At 55.8% G+C, this 27,900-nt stretch overlaps 2 protein-coding genes and 1 long non-coding RNA gene across 3 annotated transcripts in view; 1 reads left to right on the top strand and 2 right to left on the bottom strand.

The window, feature by feature from the left end:
* The window catches only part of FRAS1 (Fraser extracellular matrix complex subunit 1), a 173,656-nt gene extending 159,803 nt beyond the window's left edge, over nucleotides 1–13,853 (top strand). Inside the window, exons 60-73 of the mRNA XM_069774067.1 lie at nucleotides 25–225; nucleotides 1,580–1,767; nucleotides 1,960–2,235; nucleotides 3,291–3,523; nucleotides 3,918–4,078; nucleotides 4,875–5,089; nucleotides 6,496–6,646; nucleotides 7,677–7,784; nucleotides 7,938–8,097; nucleotides 8,838–8,954; nucleotides 9,579–9,745; nucleotides 10,064–10,269; nucleotides 11,465–11,611; nucleotides 12,633–13,853. Coding sequence (XP_069630168.1) covers nucleotides 25–225; nucleotides 1,580–1,767; nucleotides 1,960–2,235; nucleotides 3,291–3,523; nucleotides 3,918–4,078; nucleotides 4,875–5,089; nucleotides 6,496–6,646; nucleotides 7,677–7,784; nucleotides 7,938–8,097; nucleotides 8,838–8,954; nucleotides 9,579–9,745; nucleotides 10,064–10,269; nucleotides 11,465–11,611; nucleotides 12,633–13,217 — 2,915 coding nt within the window. The 3' untranslated portion in view covers nucleotides 13,218–13,853. The remainder of the gene's footprint in view (nucleotides 1–24; nucleotides 226–1,579; nucleotides 1,768–1,959; nucleotides 2,236–3,290; nucleotides 3,524–3,917; nucleotides 4,079–4,874; nucleotides 5,090–6,495; nucleotides 6,647–7,676; nucleotides 7,785–7,937; nucleotides 8,098–8,837; nucleotides 8,955–9,578; nucleotides 9,746–10,063; nucleotides 10,270–11,464; nucleotides 11,612–12,632) is intronic.
* A 2,907-nt stretch (nucleotides 13,854–16,760) lies between these two features.
* On the bottom strand, nucleotides 16,761–21,412 carry LOC138682671 (uncharacterized). Its single transcript, XR_011322688.1, has 2 exons — nucleotides 21,377–21,412; nucleotides 16,761–17,209 (listed from the first exon to the last, which is right to left on the bottom strand). It is a non-coding gene; the product is annotated as an uncharacterized lncRNA (long non-coding RNA).
* A 1,587-nt stretch (nucleotides 21,413–22,999) lies between these two features.
* Nucleotides 23,000–27,851, bottom strand: GSR (glutathione-disulfide reductase). Its single transcript, XM_069773783.1, has 13 exons — nucleotides 27,664–27,851; nucleotides 26,888–26,914; nucleotides 26,527–26,615; nucleotides 26,060–26,129; nucleotides 25,740–25,887; nucleotides 25,569–25,623; nucleotides 25,387–25,486; nucleotides 24,782–24,868; nucleotides 24,418–24,579; nucleotides 24,071–24,182; nucleotides 23,854–23,985; nucleotides 23,521–23,654; nucleotides 23,000–23,313 (listed from the first exon to the last, which is right to left on the bottom strand). The coding sequence occupies exons 1-13, from the start codon at nucleotides 27,790–27,792 to the stop codon at nucleotides 23,164–23,166; spliced, it is 1,395 nt and encodes a 464-aa protein (XP_069629884.1). The 5' UTR covers nucleotides 27,793–27,851; the 3' UTR covers nucleotides 23,000–23,163.
* Nucleotides 27,852–27,900: the final 49 nt, after the last annotated feature.

Here is a 27,900-nt window from a genome sequence, read left to right as displayed (position 1 = left end):
TTTTCTTCACTGCTGTTTCTTTAGCACCCACCATTGAGTTTGAAGAAGCTGCGTACCAAGTACGGGAGCCACCTGGCCCGGAGGGTGTTGCTGTTTTAAATATTAAGGTGGTCCGGAGAGGGGATCAGAACAGGACCTCAAAAGTCCGCTGTAGCACCCGCGATGGCTCAGCTCAGGCTGGAGTGGATTACTATCCCAAGAGTCGAATGCTCAAATTCAGCCCAGGTAAAGTGTCCTTGGAGGGAAGTTTAGAGGTGGTGGCGCGACCAGTGACATTTTGTGTATAACAGAAAAGAGCATCGAAGGGGAACATTCAGGAGATTTGGAAAAAGCCACTTTTTGCATGAGGTTTACAATGTCACACAGGTCTAACTGCTCCCGGTGAAGCGAACTGTATTAGCTGTAAGAAGGCATAAAATACCCTTAGATTTTGGGGTTTAGATTTGATTTGGGGTTTGATCTTGGACTCATCACAGTCTTTGTGGGAGGAAACACCTATCCAGCTCCTCAGTGTGTCACAGGTGGGGTGCAAGACTTTTCCCCTTTCCTTGCATTAGACATGTCCTTTCCCCTTTCCCCTTCTGGTTGCCTAATCATTCTCAGTTCAAACACACTGGTGTTCTGAGCACCAGCCCTCTCTGCTGGATAAGCAGAGTGCCAAGCTGCTGCCCAAGCAGGGGGGCAATGAAAAGGAGGAGGGAATGAAAGCCTGGAGGTGGTGAGCTCTTCACTGAGAAGGCTGTAAATGCCTAAGGAGACAGAAAGAGGGTTGAGACTTTCTGCTCACCGGAATTAATGTCGCTTGAAAAAATCGGAGGGCCATCCCAAATCTTGCCATGTTTTCTCTTGTGTACAACATTTCATCCCTTCACAATGACCTGCTGGATGAGAAGGATCTGGGGTTTGGTTTGTTTGGGGACTTTTTTCTGGTTTTTTGGTAATGTATTTTAAATATACTACACAGACCACTTACTATGTGGTCTTTTTAAAAGTGTGACTCTTCTGGGCTGCAGCCTTGCACTCTGCTGTGGCTATAATTTTGTTACGCAAAAAGGCTGAACTGTTAAATGAAGGGCGATCAGAACAGAGGAAGAAGCACTAGCATCTGGCAGGTGAGAATAAAGCAGTCTTCAGAGAATGTAAGGCTCAGCAGAGATCTTGCAGGATCCAGTGCAACAGCTCAGACCATGTTGCTGGACCAAGAAGCCCTCGCCAAACAGTTCTGCATACTGGTGTGAGAGAGACCAGAGATCCTTACAGCAGGGGTGGGGATGTACTTTGGATCATAGATTTTTACTACAGACAGCTAATACAAGACAGGCAATATTAATCCTCAGATGGCATCTGCTAGTAAATCTATCACCTGATCAATTGTCATAGCTGGAGTTTTATGTATAGAGTAGACTCCTGTGTGGACAGGACTAAATTATTAGTAGCAATGAGTGGAAATAAAATTTATCACGCGTATTTTATCATAATGTTTCAGTGATCACAGCCTTGACCAGCTGTGCAGTTTTTTTATGAGGACTTCAGAGCAATATCTGATGATGAATTGAGTTGTCTCTGTTTCCTCTCACAGGTGTGAACCACATCATGTTTAAGGTGGAGATCATGTCCAATGAAGACCGGGAGTGGCATGAGTCCTTTTCTCTGGTGCTGGGTCCAGATGATCCAGTGGAAGCTGTTCTTGGAGACACCAGCACTGCAATAGTGACTATTTTGGATCAGGAGGCAGCAGGGAGTCTGATTCTACCAGCACCTCCCGTGGTAAGTCACCCATTCCAATGGACATGATTTAGTACACTTCTGAGTACAGACTGAAAACCCCAGCGGGGTTTCTGAAATAAAATTAAGAACTGCAATGATGCACCAGGCTTGGAGTGTGTGGGAAGGATTGCCTTTTCTGCCTCTCCCCTCAGCCGCAGGCGAATGCTACCATCTTGCATCCCATCCGTACAGGTCGTCACCCTGGCTGATTATGACCGGGTGGAAGAAGTGACCAAGGATGGTGCTAAGAAATCCCCTTCCCCAGGCTATCCGCTCATCTGTGTCACTCCTTGTGACCCTCACTTCCCCAAGTACACGGTCACGAAGGAACGCTGCAGCGAGGCTGGGATCAATCAGTCTTCAATACAGTTCAGCTGGGAAGTAGCAACCCCCACGGATGGGAATGGAGCCAGGTCGCCTTTTGAAACCATCACTGACAACACACCATTCACTAGCATCAACCATAAGGTATATGGTTAGGTACCAGCATGGCAAAGCTGCAAGAGCGCGTGGCATAAGTCAGCGAGAGCTTGGGGCAGCTCTATCGGTCTGTGTACTGTACGATCACATGGGAAATTTGGTTGCGTTCCTGCAGCTGAAAAGTCACACACCTGAAAAAGTGGCTGTCCCTGAATAAGAGCTCAGCATGCTGATGTGACCTGTGTTGCCAGGGTTTGGCTGTGGTATTGTCTGCGGTATTGTCTGCTTTCCTTCCATCCTGCTCAAGTTGCAGGAAGGGCATAGCTCAAGTTCTGAACCGCTGTTCCTTCAGGCGCTCGTTTTGTTGTATTGCTCCATGTGTGGCTTGAGAACTCTCTGTCCCTGGACTGTTCACGTCCTGCCCCACAGACAGAATTACTGTTTTCCTCTGGGGGCTTTTCCCAGGCACTCCCAGCTGTGAGGTCTCAGCTCTTCTCAGGCATCCAGGTGTGTTTCTAGACCATGCCTACTTGTGCATGAGTCTGAGATATTTTTAGTGGGTAGTGCACACCTTAGTTACACAGAGATTAAAACCCAAAATCTCCTCGGTTTTGGGAATCGGCATGAGACGTATGGGTGCTTCTTTGGGGATTTTTTTTTTTTTTTTTTTCTTCAGAAAATTTAGCACTGTTCTTTACTGAGCCTGCTAAAAACACCACTTCTGTTGACGTGGGAAGTAGCTGTGACACTCAGACACTTCAGTAAATCACTGGTGGCAGGAGACAGATGGAGCCTGGCAGATCATAACAGCTCAGGCTCCCTCTTCCCCTCCCTTCAGTATGTGGGCAGAGTTTGGAAGTTGTAAAGCACCCAACATAGTCAAGCATCTACTGCAGCGTAGGTAGCAAGAGGCCAATCGCACCTGCACACCCAAGCGGCCAAGCAGACATTGGCATGTGTGTGCTCCTGGTTTGTGTTTGCATGTGCCTCGCCTCTGTGCTGCCTCGAAACACCAGGATAATGTGATTTTGCTACACGGTCAGATGTTGCAACGCTGGTGTCCTTGACCCACATGCATGCTTCTCCCTCTTTGTTCCCTGCAGGTGCTGGACAGCATTTACTTCAGCCGGCGGTTCCACGTGCGGTGTGTGGCCAAGGCTGTGGACAAGGCTGGCCATGTGGGGACCCCCCTGAGAAGCAATGTAGTTACCATCGGCACAGACAGTGCCATTTGTCACACTCCTGTGGTTGCAGGGACAGCCCGAGGTTTCCAGGCACAGTCATTCATCGCCACTCTGAAGTACTTGGATGTCAAGCACAAGGAGCATCCCAACAGGTATGAGCCTGGAGAAGGGGAGAATGCAGTCCTTCACCAGGCCCCCTGCGGTTACAGAGCTGGCTTGGGTCAAGAGGAGAACCGATGTGTCCGAAACCACATCCCTCCATGCTGTGTGCCCTCTTGAACAGCATAGGGTGCTTAGGGTAGCACTCCCACTCTCTTCCTCGCACCCTACTCTGCTGAGGGGGTGCGCCTTCCCCTCAGGAAATTGGAGTTGGTGGGACAGCTTAAGGAGCAGATGTGTAGATGGGGAAATTTAGCTGCAACTAAATATCAGGCTGCCACTAGCAGGCTCACCGGGTCTGTCCTGTGCTGCTGGGGGGTGTGGGGTAATGCTCCCGTGCCTGCCAGGGCTGCTTTTTTATGCCGTCTCATCCGCTATTTGTTCCAGAATCCACATCTCGGTGCAGATCCCCCATCAGGATGGGATGCTGCCCCTCATCTCCACCCTGCCGCTGCACAACCTGCATTTCCTTCTCTCTGAGTCTATCTACAGGCACCAGCATGTCTGCTCAAACCTGGTCACCATCAGAGACCTCAGAGGCATCTCAGGTAATCTTTAAAGCCAGACTTTGCTTTCTGAACTTGGTGGTAGGGAGAAGCCAGTAAAGAAATCCAGAGAAGGCGGCTTTGTCTTTCTCTGGGCTCTCTTGACATTATGTAAATAATAATTAATCTTCCTGTACTAACAGCAGTGAACAGAGTTGCCCTGTTAAAGATGAGATGCGATGCATGGGAATGTTTAAAAGATAATGGGTTTAAGCAGCATTGCTCTGTTCCAGAAGGTTATAGGTTCACACCGTGCTGGTGATTTTCTGCTTTTCAAATCTGACTTGTGATATCCATGCGGTTAGAGAAGGATCCACAGGAAGTGGATCACCGTGTTTCTGTCACTGAGATCTCCCGTCTGGCAACAAGAAGCAGCAAAAGCAAATTCACTGCTGAAGTAAATGGCAGAGCTGAAATAAAAAGGCAATGTGTGTCTCTGACACGAAGGATAATGTGGTCCATGCTTGTTCCATGGTGGGCGGGGGGTTGTTGTCCTTCATTCTGTTCATTTCATACTCAAGCTGTTCTGCATTTCTTAAACTTTAACTTCAACCTTTAATTGATAGGTTCAGGAGTCTGGTTTTTACAATTCTCTCCCCATTCCTATAACATTTTGCCCTGTGAAGACCCATGTATATTCAGTTTGACCTCTAGGATAATGAAGGGGGAGGAGCCCGTTAAGTCCCTAATATAATAAAAGTCACTGACGTGATTTGAGAGAGAAAATGGGACGTCAGTGCTTGGCCTCAAGTTCTTTGAAATCTGGAGTGATCACTGTCCTGGTGTCTCTTAATCCCAGAGGCAGGGTTTCTGGATGAAGTGACCTACGACAGCATCGTTCTCGGTCCTGGCTACGACCGCCCTTACCAGTTTGACCCCACCGTGAGAGAGCCGAAGACGATCCAGCTTTATAAGCACCTCAACCTGAAGAGCTGCATTTGGACTTTTGATGCCTATTATGACATGACTGAATTAATTGATGTCTGTGGGGGCTCTGTCACCGCTGACTTCCAGGTGAGATGCCATATCCAAAACTCATTCCATGTAATCCAGATCTTTCTCAGTTCTTAGGTGAAGTTCCGCTTTGTGTTCGTGTATATTTGCTGCTCCACTTTGTATGACTGGAACATGGCTTTATCCCCCTTTTACCTAGAAAAGAACAGTGCTTTGTGAAATGCACTCAATTCGTTTATTTTTCTTGGGGTAACATAGGTTTTATTCTTTTAACCTTCAAAGTGCCAGTAAAATATTTTTTTTAAATATAAGGATATACTGGAAATACAAAACATTCTCAGCTGTGCTCTATTCTTTTACAATTTTGACTGTATTCTTACCCAATATAAATGAGCAAAGAACAGAGCAGAGGCACATCAGTTCACACTCCGCAGTGGACCGAGGTCATGGGAATTTTTAAGTAATTTCTTAACTAACCAACTGGCAGACAAAAAGCCAAAAATGTTCTTCTATAAAATAGTGGCTTTTGCTACCAGACGTGTCTCACTGCCCTCTCATGGATGGATTATACATGTACATCCCACTTAAGTGAGTATCTCATCTTCGTTAAGTTCTTGCATTAAATTCCCAGTCAGACTGTTATGGCCAACATCATCTCTTTCAATTCCTGTCAGTCTGGAATACTTTGTTAACTTTCCTTTTATAGCTCCGATTATTTGCAGAAATCCAGAGAAGCTGCTTGAACTGAACAACTGCATAATTTAGTAAGTGGAGACTGGCACCAACCAGTCTGGAATGTCTCTCTCAGGGGCTTCCAGAGTACAGCTGTGCTCTGCAGATAATAAATGCTGTATATATAGCCAGAGAGCTGTGGTATTTCAGATACTCTTAAGGCCAGTCCTGAGCAAGCAGAAATGCTTATTATTAATTCATGGAATTGGAAACTGGGGCGGGGGGTTGAGGTGAAGTTGTGGCCACAGCTCCTTTTGTACCATGACACCAGTGTGCTTCGGTGCTTAGCCTTATTTAAAATGCAGGTTTGTCTAACGTACCTACATGTAAAGGTAAAGAAAGTTCAGACAGTCATCTGTGACTTAACTGTAGGAGTTTTGTAGTATGTGAGGAGCACTCTGTGCTTGCATGCTTTTTGCCAGCAGTTGTTTGTTATTTTTCAAATGGCAGTCCAGCAATAACTTTTTTGCAAATCAGCTAATTATTTGCTAATAATGCTCAGTCTCTATGGAGCAATGACATTATATTGCTTCAGAAATACTTCATCCCCACATTATCCTCCCTGTGTTTAAGACACCTATGGTCCAGAACTAAAAAGGAGTCTTCTGTTGCAGGTACTCTGGCTTTTTTCCCCATTTGCAGAGCAGAACGCAAATGCAGTGGGTGCTGTGAGTCTGCGCCAGTGTCTCTCTTTTGGAACGTGCATAACCACCTTTTGGGGGTTTTATTGACAGGTCCGGGACTCTGCTCAGTCCTTCTTAACAGTCCACGTCCCACTCTATGTGTCCTATATTTACGTGACAGCGCCGAGAGGTTGGGCTTCTCTTGAGCATCACACAGAGATGGAGTTCTCCTTTTTCTACGATACTGTTCTCTGGAGGACGGGTAGGTCTGAGGCATTTGAAGGGGTACAGGAGAATTGGTTTGTTCTCGTTTTTTCCCTTAGTTTCTGCACTCCCACCGCAGTCCTGAGCATGGGTAGCACTCACTGAAGTAAAGGGTGTGCAGGCTGAGTCCAGGTACGCCTGCATTTGTGTAAGCTTAGCAAGGGGGCTGTCATTTCCCCCCAGCCTCTCTCTGTTAATGGGAACAGTTGTTACTGAGCCCTAGAAAGTGCTGCAGGAGAAGAGCTCTCTCTTCATCAGAGTCTCCACAGCCAAGCAGAGGTTGCTCCCTGTGGGATATTTGGAGTGATTTCTCCGACACTTTTCAGTGATTCTTGTGTGGGAGCTGCAGTCACGTTCCTCAGCCTCCTGGCTCTCACGGATGGACTTTTTCCCATAGTATCCCCTTGTTTGTTAAAACAGCAGCACTCCCAGAGGCGAGCCCTAAATCGTTCCTATCCTCTGTGGTGGTTACATCCAAGACGTAAAATCTGTGCGTCTATGTGGTTTATCCTGCACCTGCGAGTCTTCTGTTTCCTTTCCCATAATATTTGGAGCCCGTGTGTGCCATGAACCCGTGCCTGCAGCCTTGAGCAGTATTGCTGCTCAAAGGGCTATGAGGAACAGACAATGCCTCACCTTGGATTTTATTCTGCCAGCGGTGACACTAAGTATTGTAGAGGAGGGACTTGCAGAGCTTTGTCATGGAGGGCCACTCAGGAATTAAGGCCAGGAGCACCCAGAAACAATTATCTACAACTTACTATGTGAAGTAAGTTACATTCACAGGCTAATCATAGGGGGGAGCTCAGTATATTTACTTCCTTTATGCTTGAGTGAGACTTAGGAGGCACATGTGGATAATGGAGGAAGTGTATAGCTGACTCACTGGAGGATGATCCTAATTAAACCATGCCTTTTTGGAGTTCTCTCAAATGCTTCTGGAGCTACGTGGGGCTGAGAGAGCCCACCTGAGGACCATCTGTGCTGTGTGGCCTCCCCAGTGACTTTGTTCTTGCTGCACTGTGCAGGGATTCAGACGGACAGCGTTCTCTCAGCCCGGCTGCAGATAATCAGGATCTACATCCGCGAGGATGGCCGGCTGGTTATCGAGTTCAAGACACAGGCCAAGTTCAGAGGTGAGAGCATTAGTCCTGACAGAGGAAGAAATCAGCCTACAAATACAGATCTGTTCTGAAAACACAGGTAGCAGTGTCCCTCTGTGCTGAGGTGTGCAATGTGGGGTGTCCCCGTACTCTGCCTCATCCATCACCTCTTTGTCCTCACCCCAGGGCTTTTTGTAATGGAGCACCACAGCCTGCCAGATGTCAAGTCTTTCTTAATGACTCCAGACCACCTGGGAGGGATCGAATTTGACCTGCAACTGCTGTGGAGCGCTCAGACTTTTGACTCTCCCTACCAGCTCTGGAGAGCAACCAGCTCCTACAACAGGTGAGGACTGTGGGTTCAGCCACCTTCAGCAGCTTCCCACAGCACAATGTTCTCCTTAAGCAATGAACGTGCATGTAGTTAACAGCAGCAGCGAAGCAGTTTCAAGTCCAGGCCTGAGAGAGCAATCCCTGTTGCCCTTTCAGCACCCACAACGATAGTGTGGAGTGGTCAGGAGCCAGCCTTGTTCAAGGGCTCAGAGCTGGAGCACGCAGGAAGCCGCTGTCAGGGCTGAAAACGCTCCTCTACTGGTTGTATTAGAGGGAAAAATCAGTTCATCTCCTTGTACGTGCATTTTTCTAGCAATTAAGCCAATGGGTAGGTAGATACCAGAGGGGACAATGTATTCAAGGTTGTCTTGCAGTCTGCATGTTAAAAGCAGGATTTTACGTCCACAACTGGCTTAATTGGTAGTGCTATGCTTGGTGGAGGTAGGTATATAAGGATCTAGAAATACTTGGTTTGCTGTTTTAAGAAATTGCTTCTCATTATTAGTTCTGTCTGTGACTGTTTATTCTTACAGTCTGTGCTCCTTGCACAGAGGGTCAGATTAAACACCGCAGGTCAAATTTGTCCCTCCTGCGACTGCTGGAGATTTCTGGGATGAGGGAGAGGTCCTGCTATGAACTTTGTCTTGCCTGCTTACATTAATTAGAAAACGGTGGATGTTAAGCAAACACATCAGCTGGGTGAATAGCTTGGAGTCTCATTTGGTGACCGCAGTGTCTCCTGTCTGTTCCCAGGAAGGACTACTCTGGAGAGTACACGATCTTCTTAATCCCCTGTACTGTGCAGCCCACACAGCCATGGATAGAGCCTGGAGACAAGCCCCTGCCCTGTACAGCTCACGCTCCTGAGCGGTAAGGAGTCCCCATCATCATGGCAGCAGGACAGTTTCAGCCCGTTTGGGTTGGTTTTGTGGTCCCAGCAGGCGTGTGGCACGCTGGAAGGGAAAGGAGAAGGGAAAAGGGAGAAGGGAAAAGGGAAAAGGGGAGGGGAGGAACCTCCTCTTTGGCTCAGGAGTCCCCCTACAACCGAGACCTGAAAGATTGCTGGGCTGAGCTGGCGGTTGGGGTGCTCCAGACAGCCTGTAGCACGGCAGGGTCTGTCACTCCCGAGCACAAGGCACGTGTCTTTGCCAGGGGCTGTCCTGGGCTGTCATACGTCTCAGCCCACTGTTTTCAGCCTCAGGGCTGCAGAAGCCCGCGTAGCCTTCAGCTGTCCCCAGACAGAAAGAAAATGAAACCTGTTGGGAGGAGGCTTCAGCTGGTCGTGCAGAGCACTGCACCATTACTGGAAAACTGGGGCAGGGTGAGGGGCAACAAGTCATCTTGGGTTGAATACCACCGTAGTACGGGCTGCTAGGCTAAAAATAGTAAAGCAGGAAGGAAGAAAGGTGAAGCAGACTGTGTAGGTCACCAGCATGTAACTTCAGGTGCGTCCAAACTAAACCTCTCCTTTTTCCTTTCCTGTTCCAATTTTAGATTTTTGATCCCGATTGCCTTCCAGCAGACCAACCGCCCAGTTCCTGTTGTCTACTCCCTAAACACAGAGTTTCAGCTCTGTAACAATGAGAAGGTGTTTCTGATGGACCCCACCAAATCTGAAATGTCTCTGGCAGAAATGGATTACAAAGGGGCTTTTTCAAAGGGTAGGATTTATTTTCTTTTTTTTTCCATTTCTGCTTGTACCTAATGATTCTGTTTTCACAACTTCCATTGCTCTGAAAGAAAAGGGTAAAACCCAGATTTGGCTTTGTCTCTTCTACAGCAACAAATGGCATTTTGAGCACGTTACAGCCCTGTAACAGCACGACAAGACAAGAATGTGCTCTGGCACGGTATTTTGTCATCTGCACGCACAAATCAAAACCCAGAGCCATGTGTAGTTTGGTGCATTTGGCTCTAACAGTGGTTCTTTTGTTGAATTGGAGAATTTAACTGGACGGTTTTTCTCCCAACCTCCTCAGGGCAAATCCTGTACGGCCGCGTGCTCTGGAACCCCGAACAAAACCTAAATGCCGCTTACAAACTGCAGTTGGAAAAAGTCTATCTGTGTACAGGCAAGGATGGCTACGTGCCTTTCTTTGACCCAACGGGCACTGTCTATAACGAGGGGCCCCAGTATGGCTGTATTCAACCCAACAAGCACCTGAAACACCGATTTCTGCTCTTGGTAAGTTTTCTGTTGTGGACAAAACCGTCATGGCCAGGATTGTGTGTGATCATGTCCAGAGAAGTCTGGTCTCTCAGCCTCTTGCTGACCTAACAGACCTGGGAACTAAATGGCCTTCCTACTTGCGGGGAGGCACTGCACGTACTGATATTTAGCTCGTATTAGCTATTTCGGTCTGCAAGTTCTCTCTAGTCTGACTGTCCCAGATGACATAGCACTGCTGTTTTTCTGTTTGACTTCCCCAGGCACCTCCAAACCCTGCAACATCCTGCAGAGTTTCCAGGCAGACCCTGCCACCCTCCCAGCCACCTGCACCTTTGTGCAGCCACAGAAAACCAGAGCCAGAATAAAGCATGATGCCTGTGCTAAACGCTTCCCTCATCCGTGAGGGGTCTGAAGTACTGGCTTGCAAAAATGTCCTCTGCTTCTGCTGTTTGTTTTTTTTCCCCTGACTACCAACAGATTCTGACTACAGAGGGATGAGAAGTGAAATGTGGTGGATCTTTGCAGTACAGGGCAGACAGGTGCAAACCATGAAGCCAAGATCTCTTTTTCCTCCACCTTTATCCATGAGTATTTCTTAGTCTAAAAAAAAAAAAAAAAAAAACCAAACCACAAATTAGTAAGAAAAAGAAGTGATGTACCAAACTTAAAAATTTCCCTTGATCTCTGCTTATACTATGGCTTGGAATCGTCAGAACTGGCATCATATAAAGGGAGATTTATTTACCAGTTACGCAGAAATTCTTCTTGTATAAATCTACGACTAGCTCCCAAGATTTATTCAGCTCTTCTTACATGCTTTGTAGTTAACATTTGCCAGCGTCCTCGCTCGCAGCCCTGTTACCACTCACAGGACAAGGGGAATGTTAATGGCATTAGTTAGTTCAGCATGCATATTTGAGCAGGCTGGTTAAACTCCTCTCCTGATCTTCAGCTCTACAAACCTAATACTGACACAATCAGTGCTAAACCAGTATGAAGCATCTACAAATCATATAGGTCATAAACATTTTCTGTGCGGTAAGCTATGCATTTAAAGAAATGTCCATGCCCACAGGTAGGTGCAGAGACTGGGCATTTGGATTCAATTTCTGCAGCAGTACGCAGGTGTTATTTAGTGACCTGGCTTCTGGCTTCCCTCTGGAAAGATGACAGCATGCACTTCTCTTCATAACACCTCTCTCATTTCCAGGACCGAAATCAACCAGAAGTGACGGATAAGTATTTCCACGATGTGCCTTTCGATGCCCACTTTGCTTCCGAACTGTCTGAGTTTCATTCGGTAAGCAGCATGCCTGGAGTCGACGGATTTACTCTCAAGGTGGATGCTCTCTACAAGGTACATACCAAGTGATATCGGTAGCCCAAAACTCACTTCTCTGTCCAGGGTGTCCAAATACTTTGTAAGTCGTAGGCTCTGGCCCTGACACTGCCTAGAGAAACGAAATTCATGCGAGGGTAGGTCTTGCAGCCTTCTGCAGTTTAATGGCAACCCTCAACCAACTTTTCTGATGGTGTGGTGGGACGCGCTGCCTCCACACCCACCCACAACATGGCCTGCGTGAAGCGAGGTGGCCTCCCGTACGCGTGATCATCCGCATTTGCAGATCGTACTGTAGCAGGCCTCTCCTTGATTTGCCTGGGTATAAAGGCGAGGTGGGAGATGAGAGTCTCTGTTCGGCGGTGGAGCATGCACACGGTGCTGTTGCTTCCTCTGAAGGTAGACGCAGCTCAGAGCTCTCCGCGACCCTTCCCAATTACAGGGGCAGGTAAACTCTGGTCGCGGTTCCTCTCTGTCCGCAGAGGCTGGTGAGTACAAGACTCGGAGGAGCTGAGCAGATTGTGGCAGAAACAGGAGGGGGACAGAGGAAGCTCTTGATTGAGGGCAGAATTTTATATCCTGATTTCTGGGGTTTTTTGTCCCTCCCCACAGAAGTCCTCTTAGTGACCTCTGTTTGCTTAAGGGGCTTCTTGGATTTGCTAGGATTATACCATAAATTAATGGTCGAGCCAGTTAAGAAGCAAACTCCAGCACAGAAAATGGAGGAATTTATTCTGGTGATTAAGACTTTTTTTTCCAAAACACTCAGGAAAGAAGCTCTTTAAAAACATATTATTAATGTTCCTAAATTAATTATTGCAGTTGCCAAAGGATAGACAACAAGACCAAACACCTCACATGGTGGTAAATACTATTGCAGGTGCTCATAAAAACACGCCGAGCTTTTTTTTGTTGATATTTGCAGGAGTCACAAAATGGGACAAAAAAATGCAACCAGCTCTACCTTTACATAATAAAATCACTTGATCTAAAAGCTGTAGTTAAAATTTCTTGTGTGCGTGTCTTCCCTTTCTGACAGGTGGAAGCTGGACACCAGTGGTACCTTCAAGTCATCTACGTAATTGGCCCGGAGAGCATGGCGGGGCCTCGCGTTCAGCGATCCCTCACTCGCCGCTGGAAACGTGGCCGCAGGGACTTGGTCGATAGCGACGGCAGGCTGATCCTGGACGACTCCTTGATCTACGACAACGAAGGCGACCAGATCAAGAACGGCACCAACATGAAGTCGCTGATCTTGGAGAGGGAGGAAGCTGCCGTCGCAGCCTCCTTATCTCAAACGGGCGCTTCCCTGGGGAGCGCCTTCGCTGCCATCACCCTGCTGCTGCTGGTGCTTTTGGGAGTTTGCCTCCTCACCAGGAAATGTCGGAAGCTGAGGAGGAAGCGGGAGGCTGCCAGAGCCGCCCCGGAGGAGCATCCCCTGAACACCAAGGTGGAGCTGCCCAGGGGCGCCGAGAAGTCCCTGGACGGCCGGTACTGCACCGTGAGGAACATTAATATATTGAGGGAAACCGGGGGCATCTCCGAGGGGAAAGGCAGGAAGGTGAAGCAGGTGAACTTGGAAGTCAAAGTCCACAGCAATTTGCACGACGGAACGGAAGTTTAATGCAGCATGCCCTTTGGTTTGGTAAAAGCTTTTTATAAATTGTAAAAAAAAGAAATAATCTGAAAAAAAAGAAAAGCTAAGAAAAGTTATGCTGGTATTTTTATACTCTTGTGAGGAGGAGGAGGAGTGGCTCTAGCTCACCTCTGCTCCCGGCTGAGCTGCCCCATTGCACAGCACCGCTGGAGCCGGGCCGGGCAGAGTTCTCCATCCGCGCCCCCACCACGCTCCTCCAGCTCTGGCTCTGCCGCTTCCCCCAGGGTGGCCCAGGGAGACCAGCACCTTCGTGGTGGGGCATCGTGGCGACATTGTACGTCCCCCACCCGGCGTGGAGGGGGTGGCTCTGCGTCCGCTGGGACCCCCTGCTCCTGGCCCCGGGGTCGCTTCCCCGCCTCACTGGGGAACAAAGCAAGAAGGGCAACAACTCCGTGTTTAATACCCAAGGCAAGCGGCCTTGGTTTGCTTCTGAAAACGAGGCAAAACGCTACAGAAAAACAAACGGCAAACCCGGTGCTCGGTCTTCAGGGGTTGGGAGGTTCATTTTGGGGTGGTGCTGGCCGTGGGGAGGGGGTGGCAGGGACATGAATTGTCACACAGGGTGTTAACTGTACTGTCTCAGCGCACGCCAGAGAATAAAGTTTGACTATAAACCTGACAAAAAGCATGACCGGGGTGTCCTTTCCCTGCGCCTCCCCCTTTCAGCCCCCGTTACGCGTTCCCAGGTGGGGTGGGACCCCCGGCACCAAACACGGCTGAGGAGTGGCAAGCTCGGCACTGCTTGTCTTTCAGCGCTGAAAAGAGCCTTTTGTGAGAGTGTAAATCATTCCCACTCCTTCAACACAAATGTTAAAAGTTCATGCTGAATATATTGCGAATATTTAGCTTATCAATACTGAAGGTGGTGTATAAATACTGAAAAAAGGGTGGAAACTGAGGCTGTTGAACCTCGGTGCGGGTCCAGCATGAGCTGATGACACTTTCTGCTCCTTTGTGACGGGCTGTAAGGCATCTGCTGAATATTAACATCATATTTTAATACTGAATAATTATTAACTAATTAGTTAATAACTCTTCTGGGCATTGTACAGACATTGAATCCAGCAGGACTCCAAGATGCCGCTGAGGGTCCGAAAAGCACCTTTTCGCCCAGAGACTATCTCAGAAGTTTAATTCGGCCTGGTGCATGCCGGCCTCCCAAGCTTCGGGGACCAACGCGACCGGACCCCCACCTCCGGTGGGGGTCCACGCACCCTGCCCACCCCCCACCCAACACCTCCCCCAGCCCCAACACCCACCCACCACCCACTAGACCCCCCCCGCCCCCCAAAACACCCAGTCCAGGGCTCCCAATACCCCCCACACACCTCCCACCAACGCGGCCCCGGGCTTCGGCCCCACAAACACCGGCCCCTCTCGCACCTGGGACAGCCGGCCACGCCCCGAGTCAGGCCCCGCCCACGCGGCCACACCCGCAGTCACGTGCCTCGGCGGCGGCGGGGCGCGGCAGCCCCCCCCGAGGCTTCAAAACCTTCCTGCGGCCGCCAGGGGGCGCCGCCGTCGCGGAGACCGGCGCGGCGGCGGCGGCAGGAGCGGAGTCCCGGTCCCGGTCCCGGTCCCGGTCCCGGGTCTCCGGCCGGCGCGGTCCCTGCCGGGCTCGGGGCCGCTTCCCCGCCACGCCCGGGTCCCTCCTGCGCCGCGGCTGCTCCCGGGGCCGAGCGGACACCGGCGCCTCCGGTTCAGGGCGAGGGAAACCGGGCGAAACTGCGGGGAAACGGGTGAAAACCGGGGCCGAACGGGGCGAGCCGGGGCCGTTTCGTTCCTTCTCGCCCCCCGCGGGCGGGCTCCGGTGGGGGAGCGGCGGCACCGGCCAGCGGGGGCTGCCCCGTTCCCTCCCGGGGCCGGACCCCCCGGCTCTCTGCCGGGACCCAGGGGGCAGCGGCTGCAGCTCGGCCTGTGGGGCTGGGGGTCCCCGGCAGCTCCCCGTTTGCACCGTGGGATCAGCCCCCACTCAAACCATGACCCAGCGACTGGCTGTGGGGGCTCCACATACCGTGTCTCCCACCTGGGACCTGGGCTGGCCGCTGACCCCTCCTGCCGCTGACCCCCCTTCTCCTGGCACAGGCACCAGCTGGTTTCTTCTCCTGGACTCTTTCCCGGAGCAGCTGCCGGCAGGATGGACCCCTCGGGCCTGAGCTTGCTCTGCAGAAGCCAGGGAGAGCTTGGACCGGTGAGTGTGGGACCTGTTGCTGGGGCAAACTGGTTTCCACTGGGGTTCAGCCCTTGGGGCCTGCCTGGCGTCACCCTTGGCATGGTGAGGGCCCAGGGGCGGCTCTGGGCCCTGCGTGAAGCCCTGCTTTGACTGAAAACCTTCTTTTTCAGCTCAAAACGCGCTGCGGTGGGAGCAGAGGCCGCTCCAGGGACCCACACCGGCTCCCGCAGCCCCATCAGTGAGATGGTGAAGCCGACCTGGCTGGGAACGGGGAACGACGGCCATCCCGCTGCTGCCGGCCCATGCGGTGCCGCATGGTGAAGGCTCATCCCGACGCCTGGGCGAGGAGCACGGCCCCGAGGGGGACACCAGCGGGGAGGACGTGCCCGGTGAGGTGAGTGTCCCGAGGCAGCAACCAAGCAGAGCTGTGCGGTGGGACCGGGGCGCTCGGCTCCTGGGGCCGGCTGTGCCGGCGGGGTCTGGGGGATCTCTGGTGCCAGGCTGGGTCCCTGCAGGGTCCCTGGGGATGGAGGGCAGGTGGGGGTCCTGTCCCCGGCCATGGGAGTGGGGTCACGGGGGCTGCCAGGACCGAGCGGGTGCGAGGGAGCTGTGCCTGGCCAGAGCTCGGTGGAGGAGCTGGTTTTGTGCTCGGTGCATGTTGGCTTTGCCCCTCGTCCTGCCGGCCAAGGGACGAGGAGGGTGGGTGCCTTTGGGGGGAAGGAGTGGTCCCGGTGCACATCCCTCAGGTTGTTCAGCCTCGATAGTTGTTCCCCCGTGGCTGTTTGTGGGTGCAGGGGGACCCTGGGGAGGCCCACGGTTCCTGTTCCCGCAGCCCACCCTGAGCCAGGGCCAGGCAGGTCGGTGCTGTGCATTTGGGGGGGCAGGAGCGGGTGCTGCTCGGGTCAGGCCCAGACCCCACTGGCACTGGTGTGGTGCTAGCCCCAGCCCCAGGCCTGACGGTTGTTGGTCTGTGCTGCCGCTGCTGCATGGGGTACTGGGGGTTTTCAGCCAGTTCCTGGCTCTTGCCCACTCTCCTGGGGAAAAGTTTCTGGTGTCCTGTCCCCGTCTCTCCCTCCCCTCCCCTCGTGGGTGTGTAGCACCAGCGAGACACTGCCGAAAGCCCCGGCGAGGGGCCAGGCAGAGCTGCCCGTGCCCGGGAGGCAGCAGGTTTGCAGGGGCAGCAGCTCGGGGGCTCTTTGGTCTCGGCTGTGCTGCCAGGAGCTGATTGTCCCACATCTCTCCCTGCGCAGGGACGGACACAGGAGCCCCAGGAAGAAGCTGGGCTGCCTGCGCAGCTCCAGCTCAGTGGGGCTTCAGGTCAGTTGTTTGGGCCCCCATGTTTTCCTTTCTTTATTGGTTTGGGCTCCTGTTTGTTTGCAGGTTCAGTTTCAGGATGGCTCCAGTTCGTTTCTGCTCTGGTTTCAGATCCAGCTCATTTGTGGCTCCAGCTCATTTGCAGCTCCAGGTGGGTTGTTTCTGTCCCATGTTGGCTCCCCCCTATTTTCAGCTCCAGCTCTGGCTCGTTCGCACCCTCAGCTCATTTGTTTCTGCCTCCATTCATTTCAGGCCCAGCTCCCTCTTCAGGCTGGTTGTTTCTGCCCCAGCTCATGGATGGCTCTGCCTTGTGTTCCAGCTCCAGTTCATCTGCGGCTTCAGCTCATTTGTTTCTGCCCTGGCTCATGGATGGCTCCAGCTTGTTATAGACTCCAGTTGGTTTCAGCTCCAGCTCGTGCTTGTTAAAACGATCTTGGCTTTTGGCAAGGTCGTAAATCAATCACTGTCATGACTTGAATATGAATATTAAATGTCATAAACTGTACAGGCAGTGACTCGTGTTTATTGTTCAATCACTGGTCCGGGGGTGGGACACCCCTTGAACACAGAGTTGGAAACCGACAGTGAAAAGCACCTTTTCGCCCAGAGACTATCTCAGACGTTTAATTCGGCCTGGTGCATGCCGGCCTCCCAAGCTTCGGGGACCAACGCGACCGGACCCCCACCTCCGGTGGGGGTCCACGCACCCTGCCCACCCCCCACCTCCCCCAGCCCCAACACCCACCCCCCCACCCAAACCCTACACCTCCCACCCACCACCCAGTGCCCCCCCACCACCCAACCCAGGCCCCACCACCCAGTGCCCCCCCAACACCCAACCCAGGCCCCACCACCCAATTCTCCAACACCCAACCCAGGCCCCCACCACCCAATTCTCCAACACCCAACCCAGGCCCCCACCACCCAGTGCCCCAACACCCAACGCAGCTCCCTAACATCCCCAAAGCCCAACACAGTTCCCTGACATCTCCCAACTCCCACCAACACCCCCCGGGCTCTGTCCCCGGCAGCAGCCCCCCCGGGGCTCCGTTTCTGATCCCAAACCGGCGGGACTCGGGCTCTGCTCCAGCCCCGGCGCGGCCCCACAACCGCAGCCCCGGGGCTCCCTTCTCCGCCCGGGGAAACGCCCGGCTCGGGCCGGGACCCCGCGGCTCCCCACTCCCCAGAGCGGCCGGCGGAGCCCCAAGCCCCGCCGCTGCCGGGACGGGGCCGGGGGGACCGGGCGCTGCTGGAGAGCGAACGGGCCGGGGGGACCGGCGGGGCGGGCCCGGCCGCGGGCGAGAACGAGGACGGGGCGGGGGGCGCCGGGCTCCGGCCCTGCGGGCTTTCTTCCCTGCGCCCCGCCGCTCCTCCGCCGGCAGCACCCCGCGGCCCCTTCCCGGCTCCGCGGCCCCGGACCCGCCGGGGGAGCCCAGCCCGGCCCGGCCCGGCCGCCGCCGCCGCCGCCGCCGCGGGGGAACGAGAGGAAGGGGCCGACGGCGGCCGACGGGGCTCAAATCTGCTCGGCCCCGCCCCGCGCAGGCGCCCCCAGGCCCCGCCCCGCGGCCCCGCCCGGTCGCACCTGTGCCCGCCCCGCGCAGGCGCCCTGCGGCCCCGCCCTGCCGCACCTGTGCCGGCCCCGCCCCGCGCAGGCGCGCCGAGGCCCCGCCCCTCCGCACCTCCTCTTCCGCCGCCAGACCGGCGCCGGCAGCGACCGCGGCGGACGCTGGTACCGGGTCGGGGGCGCCGGGCGGGACCCGTCGCTCGGGACGCGGGGACGGAGCCGCGGCCGGGCCCGGCGGCTTCTCCGGGGGCGGTGAGGCCGGGGCCGGGCCTGGGCCTCGCGGGCGCGCGGTGCCGGTGGGGGAGTCCCGACCGGGCGGGGTGCGGGGCCCGGGGCTCTCTCCCGCCCCAAGCAGCCGGGGGACCGGCCGCTCCGGAGCCCCGCCTGGCCCTCCCCGTCCCGGCGCCGCGGGCAGGAGGAGCCGCGCTCCGGGGCCGAGCCGGGAGCGGCAACCGGCGGCCCAAGTGCCGCCTCTCCCGCTCCCGCCGGGGCTCTGCCGGGGCCAGCGTCCCGGAACAGGCACCGGCGGCTCCGCGCAGACGCCGGACGAGGGCTGGGGCTGCCCCGGCACCGTCTGCCCGGGTCCCGCCGCACTCTCCGACCCCCGGGGAAGGGGCCTCCTGGCTCCTCCCGCAGCGCCGTCTGACCCCGGGCCCTCCACGGGAACCCGCGGGGCTGGGGCTCCGCTGCCCGGCCCCACAGCAGCGGCGGGGGCCGGTCCCGAGCCCCCGAACCCGGGGCCGGGTCTGTCTCCCGATGCCCAGCACCGGGCAAGTGAGCCGAGCCCGGCCGCAAGCCCCCAGAGCCCGGGCTCGGTCGCTGCCTTCCAACCCTCCGGCTGTCCCCGTGAGCCCAGTCTCGGTCCCAGCAAGGCAGGGCTCTGACACGGGGGATGTGGCCTGAGCCCCAGCACACAGGACTTGGGCTCCAGTTCCCAAACCCAAAACTGGCCCAATAGGCCTGGTCTGAAGCCCTGAAATGGGCCAGGTGAGCCTGGTTTTGAGCCCCAGAATGCAGGACTTAGTCTCCAGTTCCCAAACCCAAAACTGGCCCAATGAGCCTGGACTGAAGCCCCAAAATGCAGGACTTGGTCTCTCGTCAAGCCCTTAAACTGCGCCTATGAGCCTGGTTTCACACTCCCAAAACACAGGACTTAGTCTCTCTTTTCAGAAACCTAAAATTGGCCAAATGAGCCTGGTCTGAAGTCCCAAAATGCAGGACTTGGCCTCTCTTGTCAAGACCTTAAACTGCCCAGATGGGCCTGGTTTGACACTGCCAAAACACAGGACTTACTTAGTCTCTCTTTTCAGAAACCTGAAATTGGCCAAATGAGCCTGGTTTTTGAGCCCTGAAACACAGGACTTGGTCTCTGGAAACGCAAAATTGGCCGAATGAGCCTGGATTGAAGCCCCAAAATGTTCGGCTTGGTCTCTCTTTTCAAGCCCTTAAACTGCTCAGATGGGCCTGGTTTCACACTCCTGAAACGCAGGACTTTTAGTCTCTCTTTTCAGAAACCCGAAATTGGCCAAATGAACCTGCCCTGAAATGCCAGACTTGGGCTCTGCCTCTGAGCCCCAAAACGCAGGACTTACTTAAACCTCCCGTTCCCAAAATTGCCTGAATGATCCTGCTCTGAAGCCCCAAAACAGAGGACTTGGTCTCTCTTTTCAGAAACCCAAAATTGGCTGAATGAGCCCAGTTTGAAGCCCCAAAACGCTGGACTTGGTCTTCTGTTCAGGAACTCAAAATTGGCTGAATGAGCCTGTACGGAAGCCCTGAAAGGCTGGTTTTGGGCTCTGCTTCTGAGCCCCAAAACGCAGGACTTGGTCTCTCTTTTCAGAAACCTAAAATTAGCCAAATGAGCCTGGTTTGAAGACCCAAAATGCTGAACTTGGTCTCTCTTGTCAAGTCCTTAAACTGCCCAGATGAGCCTGGTTTGACACTGCCAAAACGCAGGACTTAGTCTCTCTTTTCAGAAACCTGAAATTGGCCAAATGAGCCCGGTTTGAAGCCCCAAAATGCTGGACTTGGTCTCCGCTTCTGAGCCTCAAAACACAGGACTTGGTCTCCAGTTCAGAAACCCCAACTTGCCCGAAGGATCCTGGTTTGAAGTCCCCAAAATTGGCCAAACGAGCCCAGCTTCACACTCCCCAAACGCAGGACTCGGTCTCTGCTTGAAGCCTCATGTCCTGCAGATGCTCGGCTTCCGACCCCCAAAACAGGGGCCTTGCCCGCGCCCCCCCCCCCCCCTCCCCGCCGGCTCATTTCCAAGGCCAATGCGGCCAGGACTCAGGCTCCCTCCCCCAGGCCTGACCCGACGGGGCTGTGGGGTTCCCGGGCCGGGGTCTGACCCCACGACTCGGCTTCTGGAGCCCCCCGGAGTTACTGTCCTCCCCCCCGAGCCCCTTCTCCATCTCGCCAGCCCGGCTCCCGCTGCGGGAAAACCCACGGCTGGGCCCGGTTCTCAGCCCCGGAAGAGGCCCCCAGCCCTTCAGTCCCTAAAGCACCGGGGGGTGCTCGGGGGCTGCCTGACGGACCAGGCCGCTCCGCCCGAGGGGCCGTAGCCCCCGCCCGGTGACCCGGCCCGGCCCGGCGGGACGACAAAATGGCGGCCGCGGGCGGCCAAACCTCCCTCGGACCCGCGGGCGGAGACTGGGCGGGGGCGTGGCCCGTGGATCGGAAGGGGCGTGGTCAGCGAGGGGTCGGAGTTGCTCATCGCCCGCCAGGCACCGGCTCCGGGATCCGGGTCCCGAGTCCCCGAAGCGGCCGGCGGAGCCCCAAACCCCGCCGCTGTCGGGACGAGGGGACCGGTGAAGCGGACCCGGCCCCGGACTGCGAGGACGCGGGGCGGGGGGCGCCGGGCTCCGGCCCTCCGGGCTTTATTCCCCGGCGCCCCGAGCCCCACAGCTCTTCCGCCGAGCCACCGGCACCGCAGCCGCTCCTCCTCGTCCCGTCCACCGGGCGGTCGCTCCCCGCCGTAGTCCCGCGGCTCCGCGCTGAAGCAGCCCCGCTCGCCCACACATCCCGGCCCGGGCCCCCCCTTCCCGGCTTCTCCAGCCGTTTCCCTCTCCTCACCTGGGGCGGGCGGACACCGCCCCGCGGCTCCCGGCAGGGCCAGTGCGCCCGCGGGGCCGTAGACCCGGTCCGGGGACCCCGGTCCGGCTCCGGCCGCCCGGCGGAACGGAGAAAACCGGCTGAAAGAGAAGATGGCGGCCGCCACAGGCCACACCTCCCTCGATCCCGCCCCGCGCAGGCGCTCTGGGGCTCCGCCCCGCCGGGGGGGAGGAGACGGGGGCGCGGCCGGAATGAGGGGCGTGGTCAGCGTGCGGAGCTGCCCGTCAGCCGCTAGGTCCTAGCGCCCGCCCGTCCCCGCCGCCGGTAGTACCGGGGACGCTGTGGGCTAAACCTCAGCTGCGGGAGGGGACACCGACGCGGTCGCTCGCTCCAGACCCCCCCCGGCCACCCCCGGTGTCCCTCCTCCCGCCCTGGTCCCCATCCCGGTTTCCTTCGGTTCCCCCCAGTTCAGCTTCCCTCTGCTTTATTTTACCCCATTTCCCCCCCAAAAGAGGCTTCTGCGGACACTCAGCCCCTGCCTGTGCCTGTGTGTCCCCGCCTTTCTTTTTTTTAGACACTTTGATAATTTCTCTGGGCATGAAGTCCAGGTCAATTCTCACAAACACTCTAAAACATGCCTTAAAATCAAGTGACCAAACTTGTAATTTGAAAGGAAAAAAAAAATACTGCCAAAATGCCGTTACAGCATATTGACTGAGAGGGTAAAGTCACCGTGATTCAAATGGAGCAATTAACTATGAATTAACTCCAACTAACTCCCCTAATGTGCCTGAGGATCGTCTGTAGCAAGCCCAGAGGAAATCTTGTGAGCTTCAGTTAGCAATAAGCCTTGTAAATCATAATTCTTTCAAAGACTGACATAGATAACCGAGGACACCAGTAATATTTGAGCTTTTGCTTGTACTTGAGCCTCTAGGAGTCCAATATACTCCTTAAATACATGCTGATGGGGTCAGGAGGGCTGGGCAGGATTTTCCTACCTGCCAAGGTTTTGCTGAGGGCAAAGCCTGGAGCTGCTGAGCACCAGCGTCCCCTTCCTTGGGCCGCCCACCTCCCCCTTAGGTTTCATGGAGTTCTTGACTGTGGAGATACTTTGATTTCATGCAAACTATTTATTTCTAGCAAAAGCAAAGCAGAAACCAGCAGTTCCCCAGCCAGCGCTGCGCCCCATCCCTCCTGACCAGCTTTGCCCTCAGCCTCTTCGAGCTGCCTCAAGCTTTGAGAGCTCGAAAGCCGCAGCCACAAAGAGCAGATAGCAATGGGACAGTGGAGGGGATCTGGAAGCCCCTGGGATGCAGCAGGGTCGGGCCAGCATCTCGCCCCATGATCCCACATCCAACAGCGATGTCGATGCATCCACGATGAACAGCGATGCCGATTCACCCCTCCGTGAGCCCGCGGCGGAGGACAGAGCCCACCTGGGATACTCCAGCACCCATGAGTACCCCAAGCACCCAGCCGTCCTGCCCCACTCTGCTGCTCCCCGCACAGCCCCGGGGACGGGGACGGTAGTGGAGAAGCTCAGCCACTGGCAGCCTTCCCCAAAACGGTGCCAAGGGACTGTGCCACCACCCCCCGCGGTTGGGCACGGTGGGAGACAGGCATCGTAAGACGCTAAGAGACTTGCCGGCATCACTGTATTTATTTTCCACTCCAAAGCAAGCCACGCTGATTTTACAGACACATTCTCCAGGCAACCGCCTGACATTAAGGCATTTTTTTTAGGAGGTATAAAACATTTTCCCCAGCTGCAGCCGCCGTCCCTGGGGCTGCCTGCGCCCACCGCCTCAGCGCAGCGTCACCAGCTCTTCGGCAGAAGTGGGGTGAATGGCAACGGTGTTGTCCAGGTCGGCCTTGGTGGCCCCCATTTTGATGGCCACGGCAAAGCCCTGCAGTATTTCGTCGCAGCCCAGCCCTTGCATGTGCAATCCCACCACCTTTGGGGAAGAAGCGAGAGCCCGGGTGGGACCCAGCACCGGCAAAATCCAGAGTGAACACTGGGCTTGGTGCTGGGGGAGCTGAATCCCAGCCGGAGACCCGTTCTGAGCGGGTCAGAGCCGACCCCGCGGGGACAAGAGGACAGCCAGCCGTGGTCCCCGCCACGGCAGCACCCAGCTGTCCCCCCCCAGGTCCCCTCCACGCACCTTCTCCTCCTTGCCAGCACACACCAGCTTCATGACGCACTTCACCTTCCTCTGGGTGATGGCGTGGTACAAGGGGGTGAAGGACGTGCTGTAGATCTTCACGTTCTCCCTCCCGTGCGTGGCCACGGCTTCGTCTGCAGCAGAAGACACGGCACGTAGGTCAAGGGGACACACTGTACACACGAGGCATTTATAAAGGGGGAGTCAAAGCGCATTTTGCAAGGCTCGGACCCCTCGCCAGAGATCAGAGCGTTTCCTCAACCATCAAAGCAACAGCTCTGAGCCACAATGTCCCCAACCTCTTCGCCCCCGCCGCGTCCCCTCTGTCCCCACCTTCGGTGAGGCCCACGGTGCCGATGGGCGGGTGGCTGAAGACGACGGTGGGGATGTCATGGTAGTCCAGCCGGGACTCAGGCTTGCCCTCAAAGAGCCTGTGGGCCAGCTTTCTGCCAGCTGCGATGGCCACTGCGGGGAGGGATGGGGAACCTGAGCCGCGGCACGGCGCGGCACCGAGGGGCTGTGGAGGGGAGGGGGGGCACGGCTGCGGTACCTGGGGTGAGGAGGGCTCTCCCGCAGACGTCCCCGACGGCGTAGACCCCTCTCCTGGTGGTGTTCTGGTACTCGTCCACCACCACATGGCCCTTGGCGTCCACCTGCACGCCCTGCCACGGGAAACGGCAGCCGCCTTGGCACGTGCCCCAGGAGGGACGGGACAAGCGATGCCCACGGGGGACCCGTGCCGGTGGCCATCATATTCCCACCTCGGGGCAGGGCATGGTGGGAACACCATCCTGTGGCAGGCTCCGGAGATCCATGGCACCCCCGGAGAACCGTGGGATCCCCGGAGAACCGCGGGCATCCTCGCATCAGCACGGAAGGGATGTGCTGCCATCTCACCACTCGGTCCAGGCACAGGTCCTCGGTGTTGGGCTCCCGCCCCACGGCCCAAAGCAGGCAGTCCACGTCCCGGATCACTCCCTCCGTCGGCTTGCGGCCAGGCACCGAGGAGGTCACCGTCACATCCAGTAGCCCGCAAGAAGACTTGGTGACCGTTTTGACCTGCAGGGAACAACAGGAGCCGCCGGGGGAGAAGGCGCCGATGGCTTTTGCCTTGCGTCAGGTGACGGCGGCCGTACCGCAGGACCAGGGATGCCGCCAAAGCCGTGGCTTGGCGAGCGGTGCCCAAAATGCCAGCTTTCCCCCAGCCCTGCCTCCTCAGGAGGGATAGGACAAGCCACCGGGCTGCTCTGCGCGCCCATACCTGCGTGTGCTTCCAGACGTCCACCCCAGCGTTCTCCAGCTCCTGGGTGCAGTTTGAGCTGATCATGGAATCAAAAGTCCTCAGGACCTGGGCAGGGACCCACCAGCCCCATCAGATGAGGGTCCGCAGGCGAAGACACCGCCTGGCAGACCCCTCCACCAGCATTTCCCTGCACACATGCCCCACGTGGGCCCAGAGAAGTTTGGGGTGCTTCTGGTTAACGATAAAGTTCTCCTCTGTTTGTTTTTCCTTTAATATTTGTTTTTTCTTTTTTCAAGTAGCGACTTGAAATAAAGCTCAAGGAAATGGGTGCAGCGGCACGCACGACTGCAGAAATGCTGGGTGTGCGGGTCAGTGCTGCCGAAATCCTCCTAGCAGCACACCTACGCTCTTCTTCTCACCCCATCTGCCCCCCCCCCCAGCCCCTCCTTACACCGAACAGTCTAACGCCACCATCCTCTGCATCCCCATTTCCACCCTCCTGAGCCCGCGCCGACTCGGACCCTCCTTTACCAGCTCACGGGAGCTGATGGCTAGAAAACCCAGGCAGATTGGGATGCGGCCGCCGGGCGGGAAGCGTGGCTGGGGACAGCCGGTGGCATTACCTTGTCCTGGCGGATCAGCAGGGATGACTTGGAGCCCAGCGTGGAAAGGATCCCCACAATTTCCACCGCGATGTAGCCAGCACCGACAATGACGCTGCGCCTACGGAGAAGCGACGAAGCCGTGTGCAGGGACGCCGAGCCGGCGGTGGCGCCGGCTGGAGGGGGGGTGAGCCCCGCTTTACCTGGGCAGCTCCTCTAGGTCGAAGAAGCCATCGCTGGTCATCCCCAGGCTGGCACCTGCAAAGCAAAACCCCTTTTGCACCCCTCATCAGCCCCCGCTTCCCGCCTCCCAAAACCCATTTTGCTTTGGCGGACCTCTCTCCAGGCAGCCCGGGGAATTTTGTCAGGCTTACCGGGAATTTCGCTGTCGGGAGGGACGGCCGGGCGCCCACCCGTGGCTATGAGGATGTGAGGAGCCGTATACTTTTTCCCATTTACTTCGATGGTAGGCTCGGGATCAGTGGTGAACTTGCCATAGCCCCGAATGATGTCTATGTGAGCCTTAGGGGAGTAACAGTTACGTGATTAACAGCAGGAGGAGGTGCGAGAGCCAGCTAATGGAGACAGGGCTCCCACACTTCGAGAAGTGGACACCCGTTAAGGCTGGAAAAAAGGCCAAAAATCCAGCAGAGCCTGCTTCCCTGCTCGGTTCGCAGGATAAACGCATCCTCACCTTCTTTACATTATTCTCATAGATCTCATTCAGGCGCATCACGTAAGCATCACGCTTCTCTTTAATTGTTCTGGAACACAGCAGGGCTTACTGTCACCACAAGCGAATGAACCTACAGAGCTCAGCAAAAAACAATTCAATCCCTTCGGTACAAGGCACCCATGCCACAAAATAAAATGGCCCCGAGTTACCCATCAGGCAGTAGCCTTTCCCACCCATGCAAGGTTTTTGTGCCTGCCTTCCCCGCGTCCGTCTTTTCCAGAGTCTTTTCCCACTGCCAGTTTGCCATGTTTCCTTTCCAAAATGCAGCGGGAATCCCGGCCGTGTAACCGGCTCAGCATCCATCCATGGGAAGCCTCAAAGCGGGCAGGGACCCCTTTGGGGTGGACAAGAAGCCACGGGGCCGCGGCACTGACGGGGAACACACTGGGAGACGCTCGTTCCCAACCGGCTCTTTCCGTACTTACCTCCAGTTGAACTTGACACTGGGTGTTTCAAAGCCGTAGTCGGCGTGATCGTGGATGAACTCCGCGTGGACCGCCGTGTTCCACATCACCTGCCGGCAAAAACTGCATGTCGGCTCGGGAAGACCGGTTTGATTTTTGGGATAACCCCTGCCATGCTTCCCAATGCCTCGCCTCTGCCCGGAGCAGCCCGCAGGACACGGGTCTGAGCGCTTTCACGGCATCTCGATGGCTCAATATGCTCCAAGCCCTTGCTTCCTCCCCGCGACCCACGCCAGCACCTCCCCGCAATTCGGCAGACACCCACAACAGACCCAACCCACAGCCGAGGTGCCGCTGGAGCCGGTGGCGAAAGCGTCCTTACCTTCTTTGGCACGCACCCAACATTAACCTGGGGGGGGAAATAAGAGCAAGTCTCAGCGTTAAGGCTTAGTTTTTCAAAGGCGAGGCTCTGGAGAGCATCCCACATCAGGCCGGTACCAGCTCTTTGCGTGAGAACATAAAGGGAGGAGCCTGGGTTTCTAGCAAAAGAGGGCTGTAACCGCCTTTGGTGCCTTAAGGTCTTGCGGTTTGCCCGTTTTCCTTCACTTCCTTGAAAGAGAACACGGAAGGTACACGGTTTTCATATACAAGGGTTTCTTTCCTATCTATAATTTAAAAAAAATTTACTAGGAGAAAGGTGTTTGCCACCCCTTTCCTGCACTTCTGGTCCTAGCACAGCAACTCTTTCAGGGGAACGCACTTAAAGCCTAAGAGCAGAGCCTGTCCCTGGCTTGTTTCAGGAACAAGTTTGTTTTTTCTGCTTTCTACCGTCTCACCCTGCCTGCTAGTTCTGCTTTACTGCCTTACCGCAGTGACCGAGCTAGCTGCTGTGCTGCAGACCCGGGACCTGACAGCATCCCTTTATTGCCCTGAAAACGGCCAAAAAAAGAACCCTGGGGAGTGGGGAAATCGGACCCTACCCCCTCCCACGCAGCTCAGCGTGACAAGGCACAACGCTCCTCCACGACCGAAATGGCGATTCCCACCCTCCAGCTTCCCTGTACCGTAGGACACCAGCCCCGGTGGGAACCGAGGCCAGCTCCGGGGGAACCGGGCGTCCCCCACTCTCCCACCCGTGGGTGCCCCCCCGGGACTCACGCAGGTGCCACCGAAGCGACGTGGCTCCACCAACGCGACTCGGGCCCCCAGCTCCGCTGCCCGGCGGGCCCCGGCCAGTCCTCCGGACCCACCGCCCAGCACCAGCAGCTCGTAAGCGGCCGCCGCCATGGTTCCCGGTTGGGTAAGGCCAACCTCCTCTCCTCCCGCCCCGGCTTCTCCGCCGCTCCGCTCCGCCCCGGAGCCGCCCTCCCCCACCCCGCCCCAACACCAGCACCA

This window comes from Haliaeetus albicilla, chromosome 1, assembly GCF_947461875.1.
Source record: "Haliaeetus albicilla chromosome 1, bHalAlb1.1, whole genome shotgun sequence".
Classification (NCBI taxonomy): domain Eukaryota; kingdom Metazoa; phylum Chordata; class Aves; order Accipitriformes; family Accipitridae; genus Haliaeetus; species Haliaeetus albicilla.
The sequence above is the reverse complement of the archived record's forward strand: the minus strand, read 5'-3'. Positions and strand labels throughout refer to the sequence as shown.

Bases quoted from the DNA above. Each gene is read 5' to 3' on its own strand.
- GSR (XM_069773783.1), bottom strand. From the start codon at position 27,792: ATGGCGGCGGCCGCTTACGAGCTGCTGGTGCTGGGCGGTGGGTCCGGA. The intron at 25,487-25,568 runs GTAAAGCGGGGC...GCTTCTCCGTAG, and splicing joins GACCTAGAGGAGCTGCCCAG to GCGCAGCGTCATTGTCGGTG. The intron at 23,986-24,070 runs GTACCGCAGCCG...CCCTCCCCGCAG, and splicing joins GAGAGCCCTCCTCACCCCAG to TGGCCATCGCAGCTGGCAGA.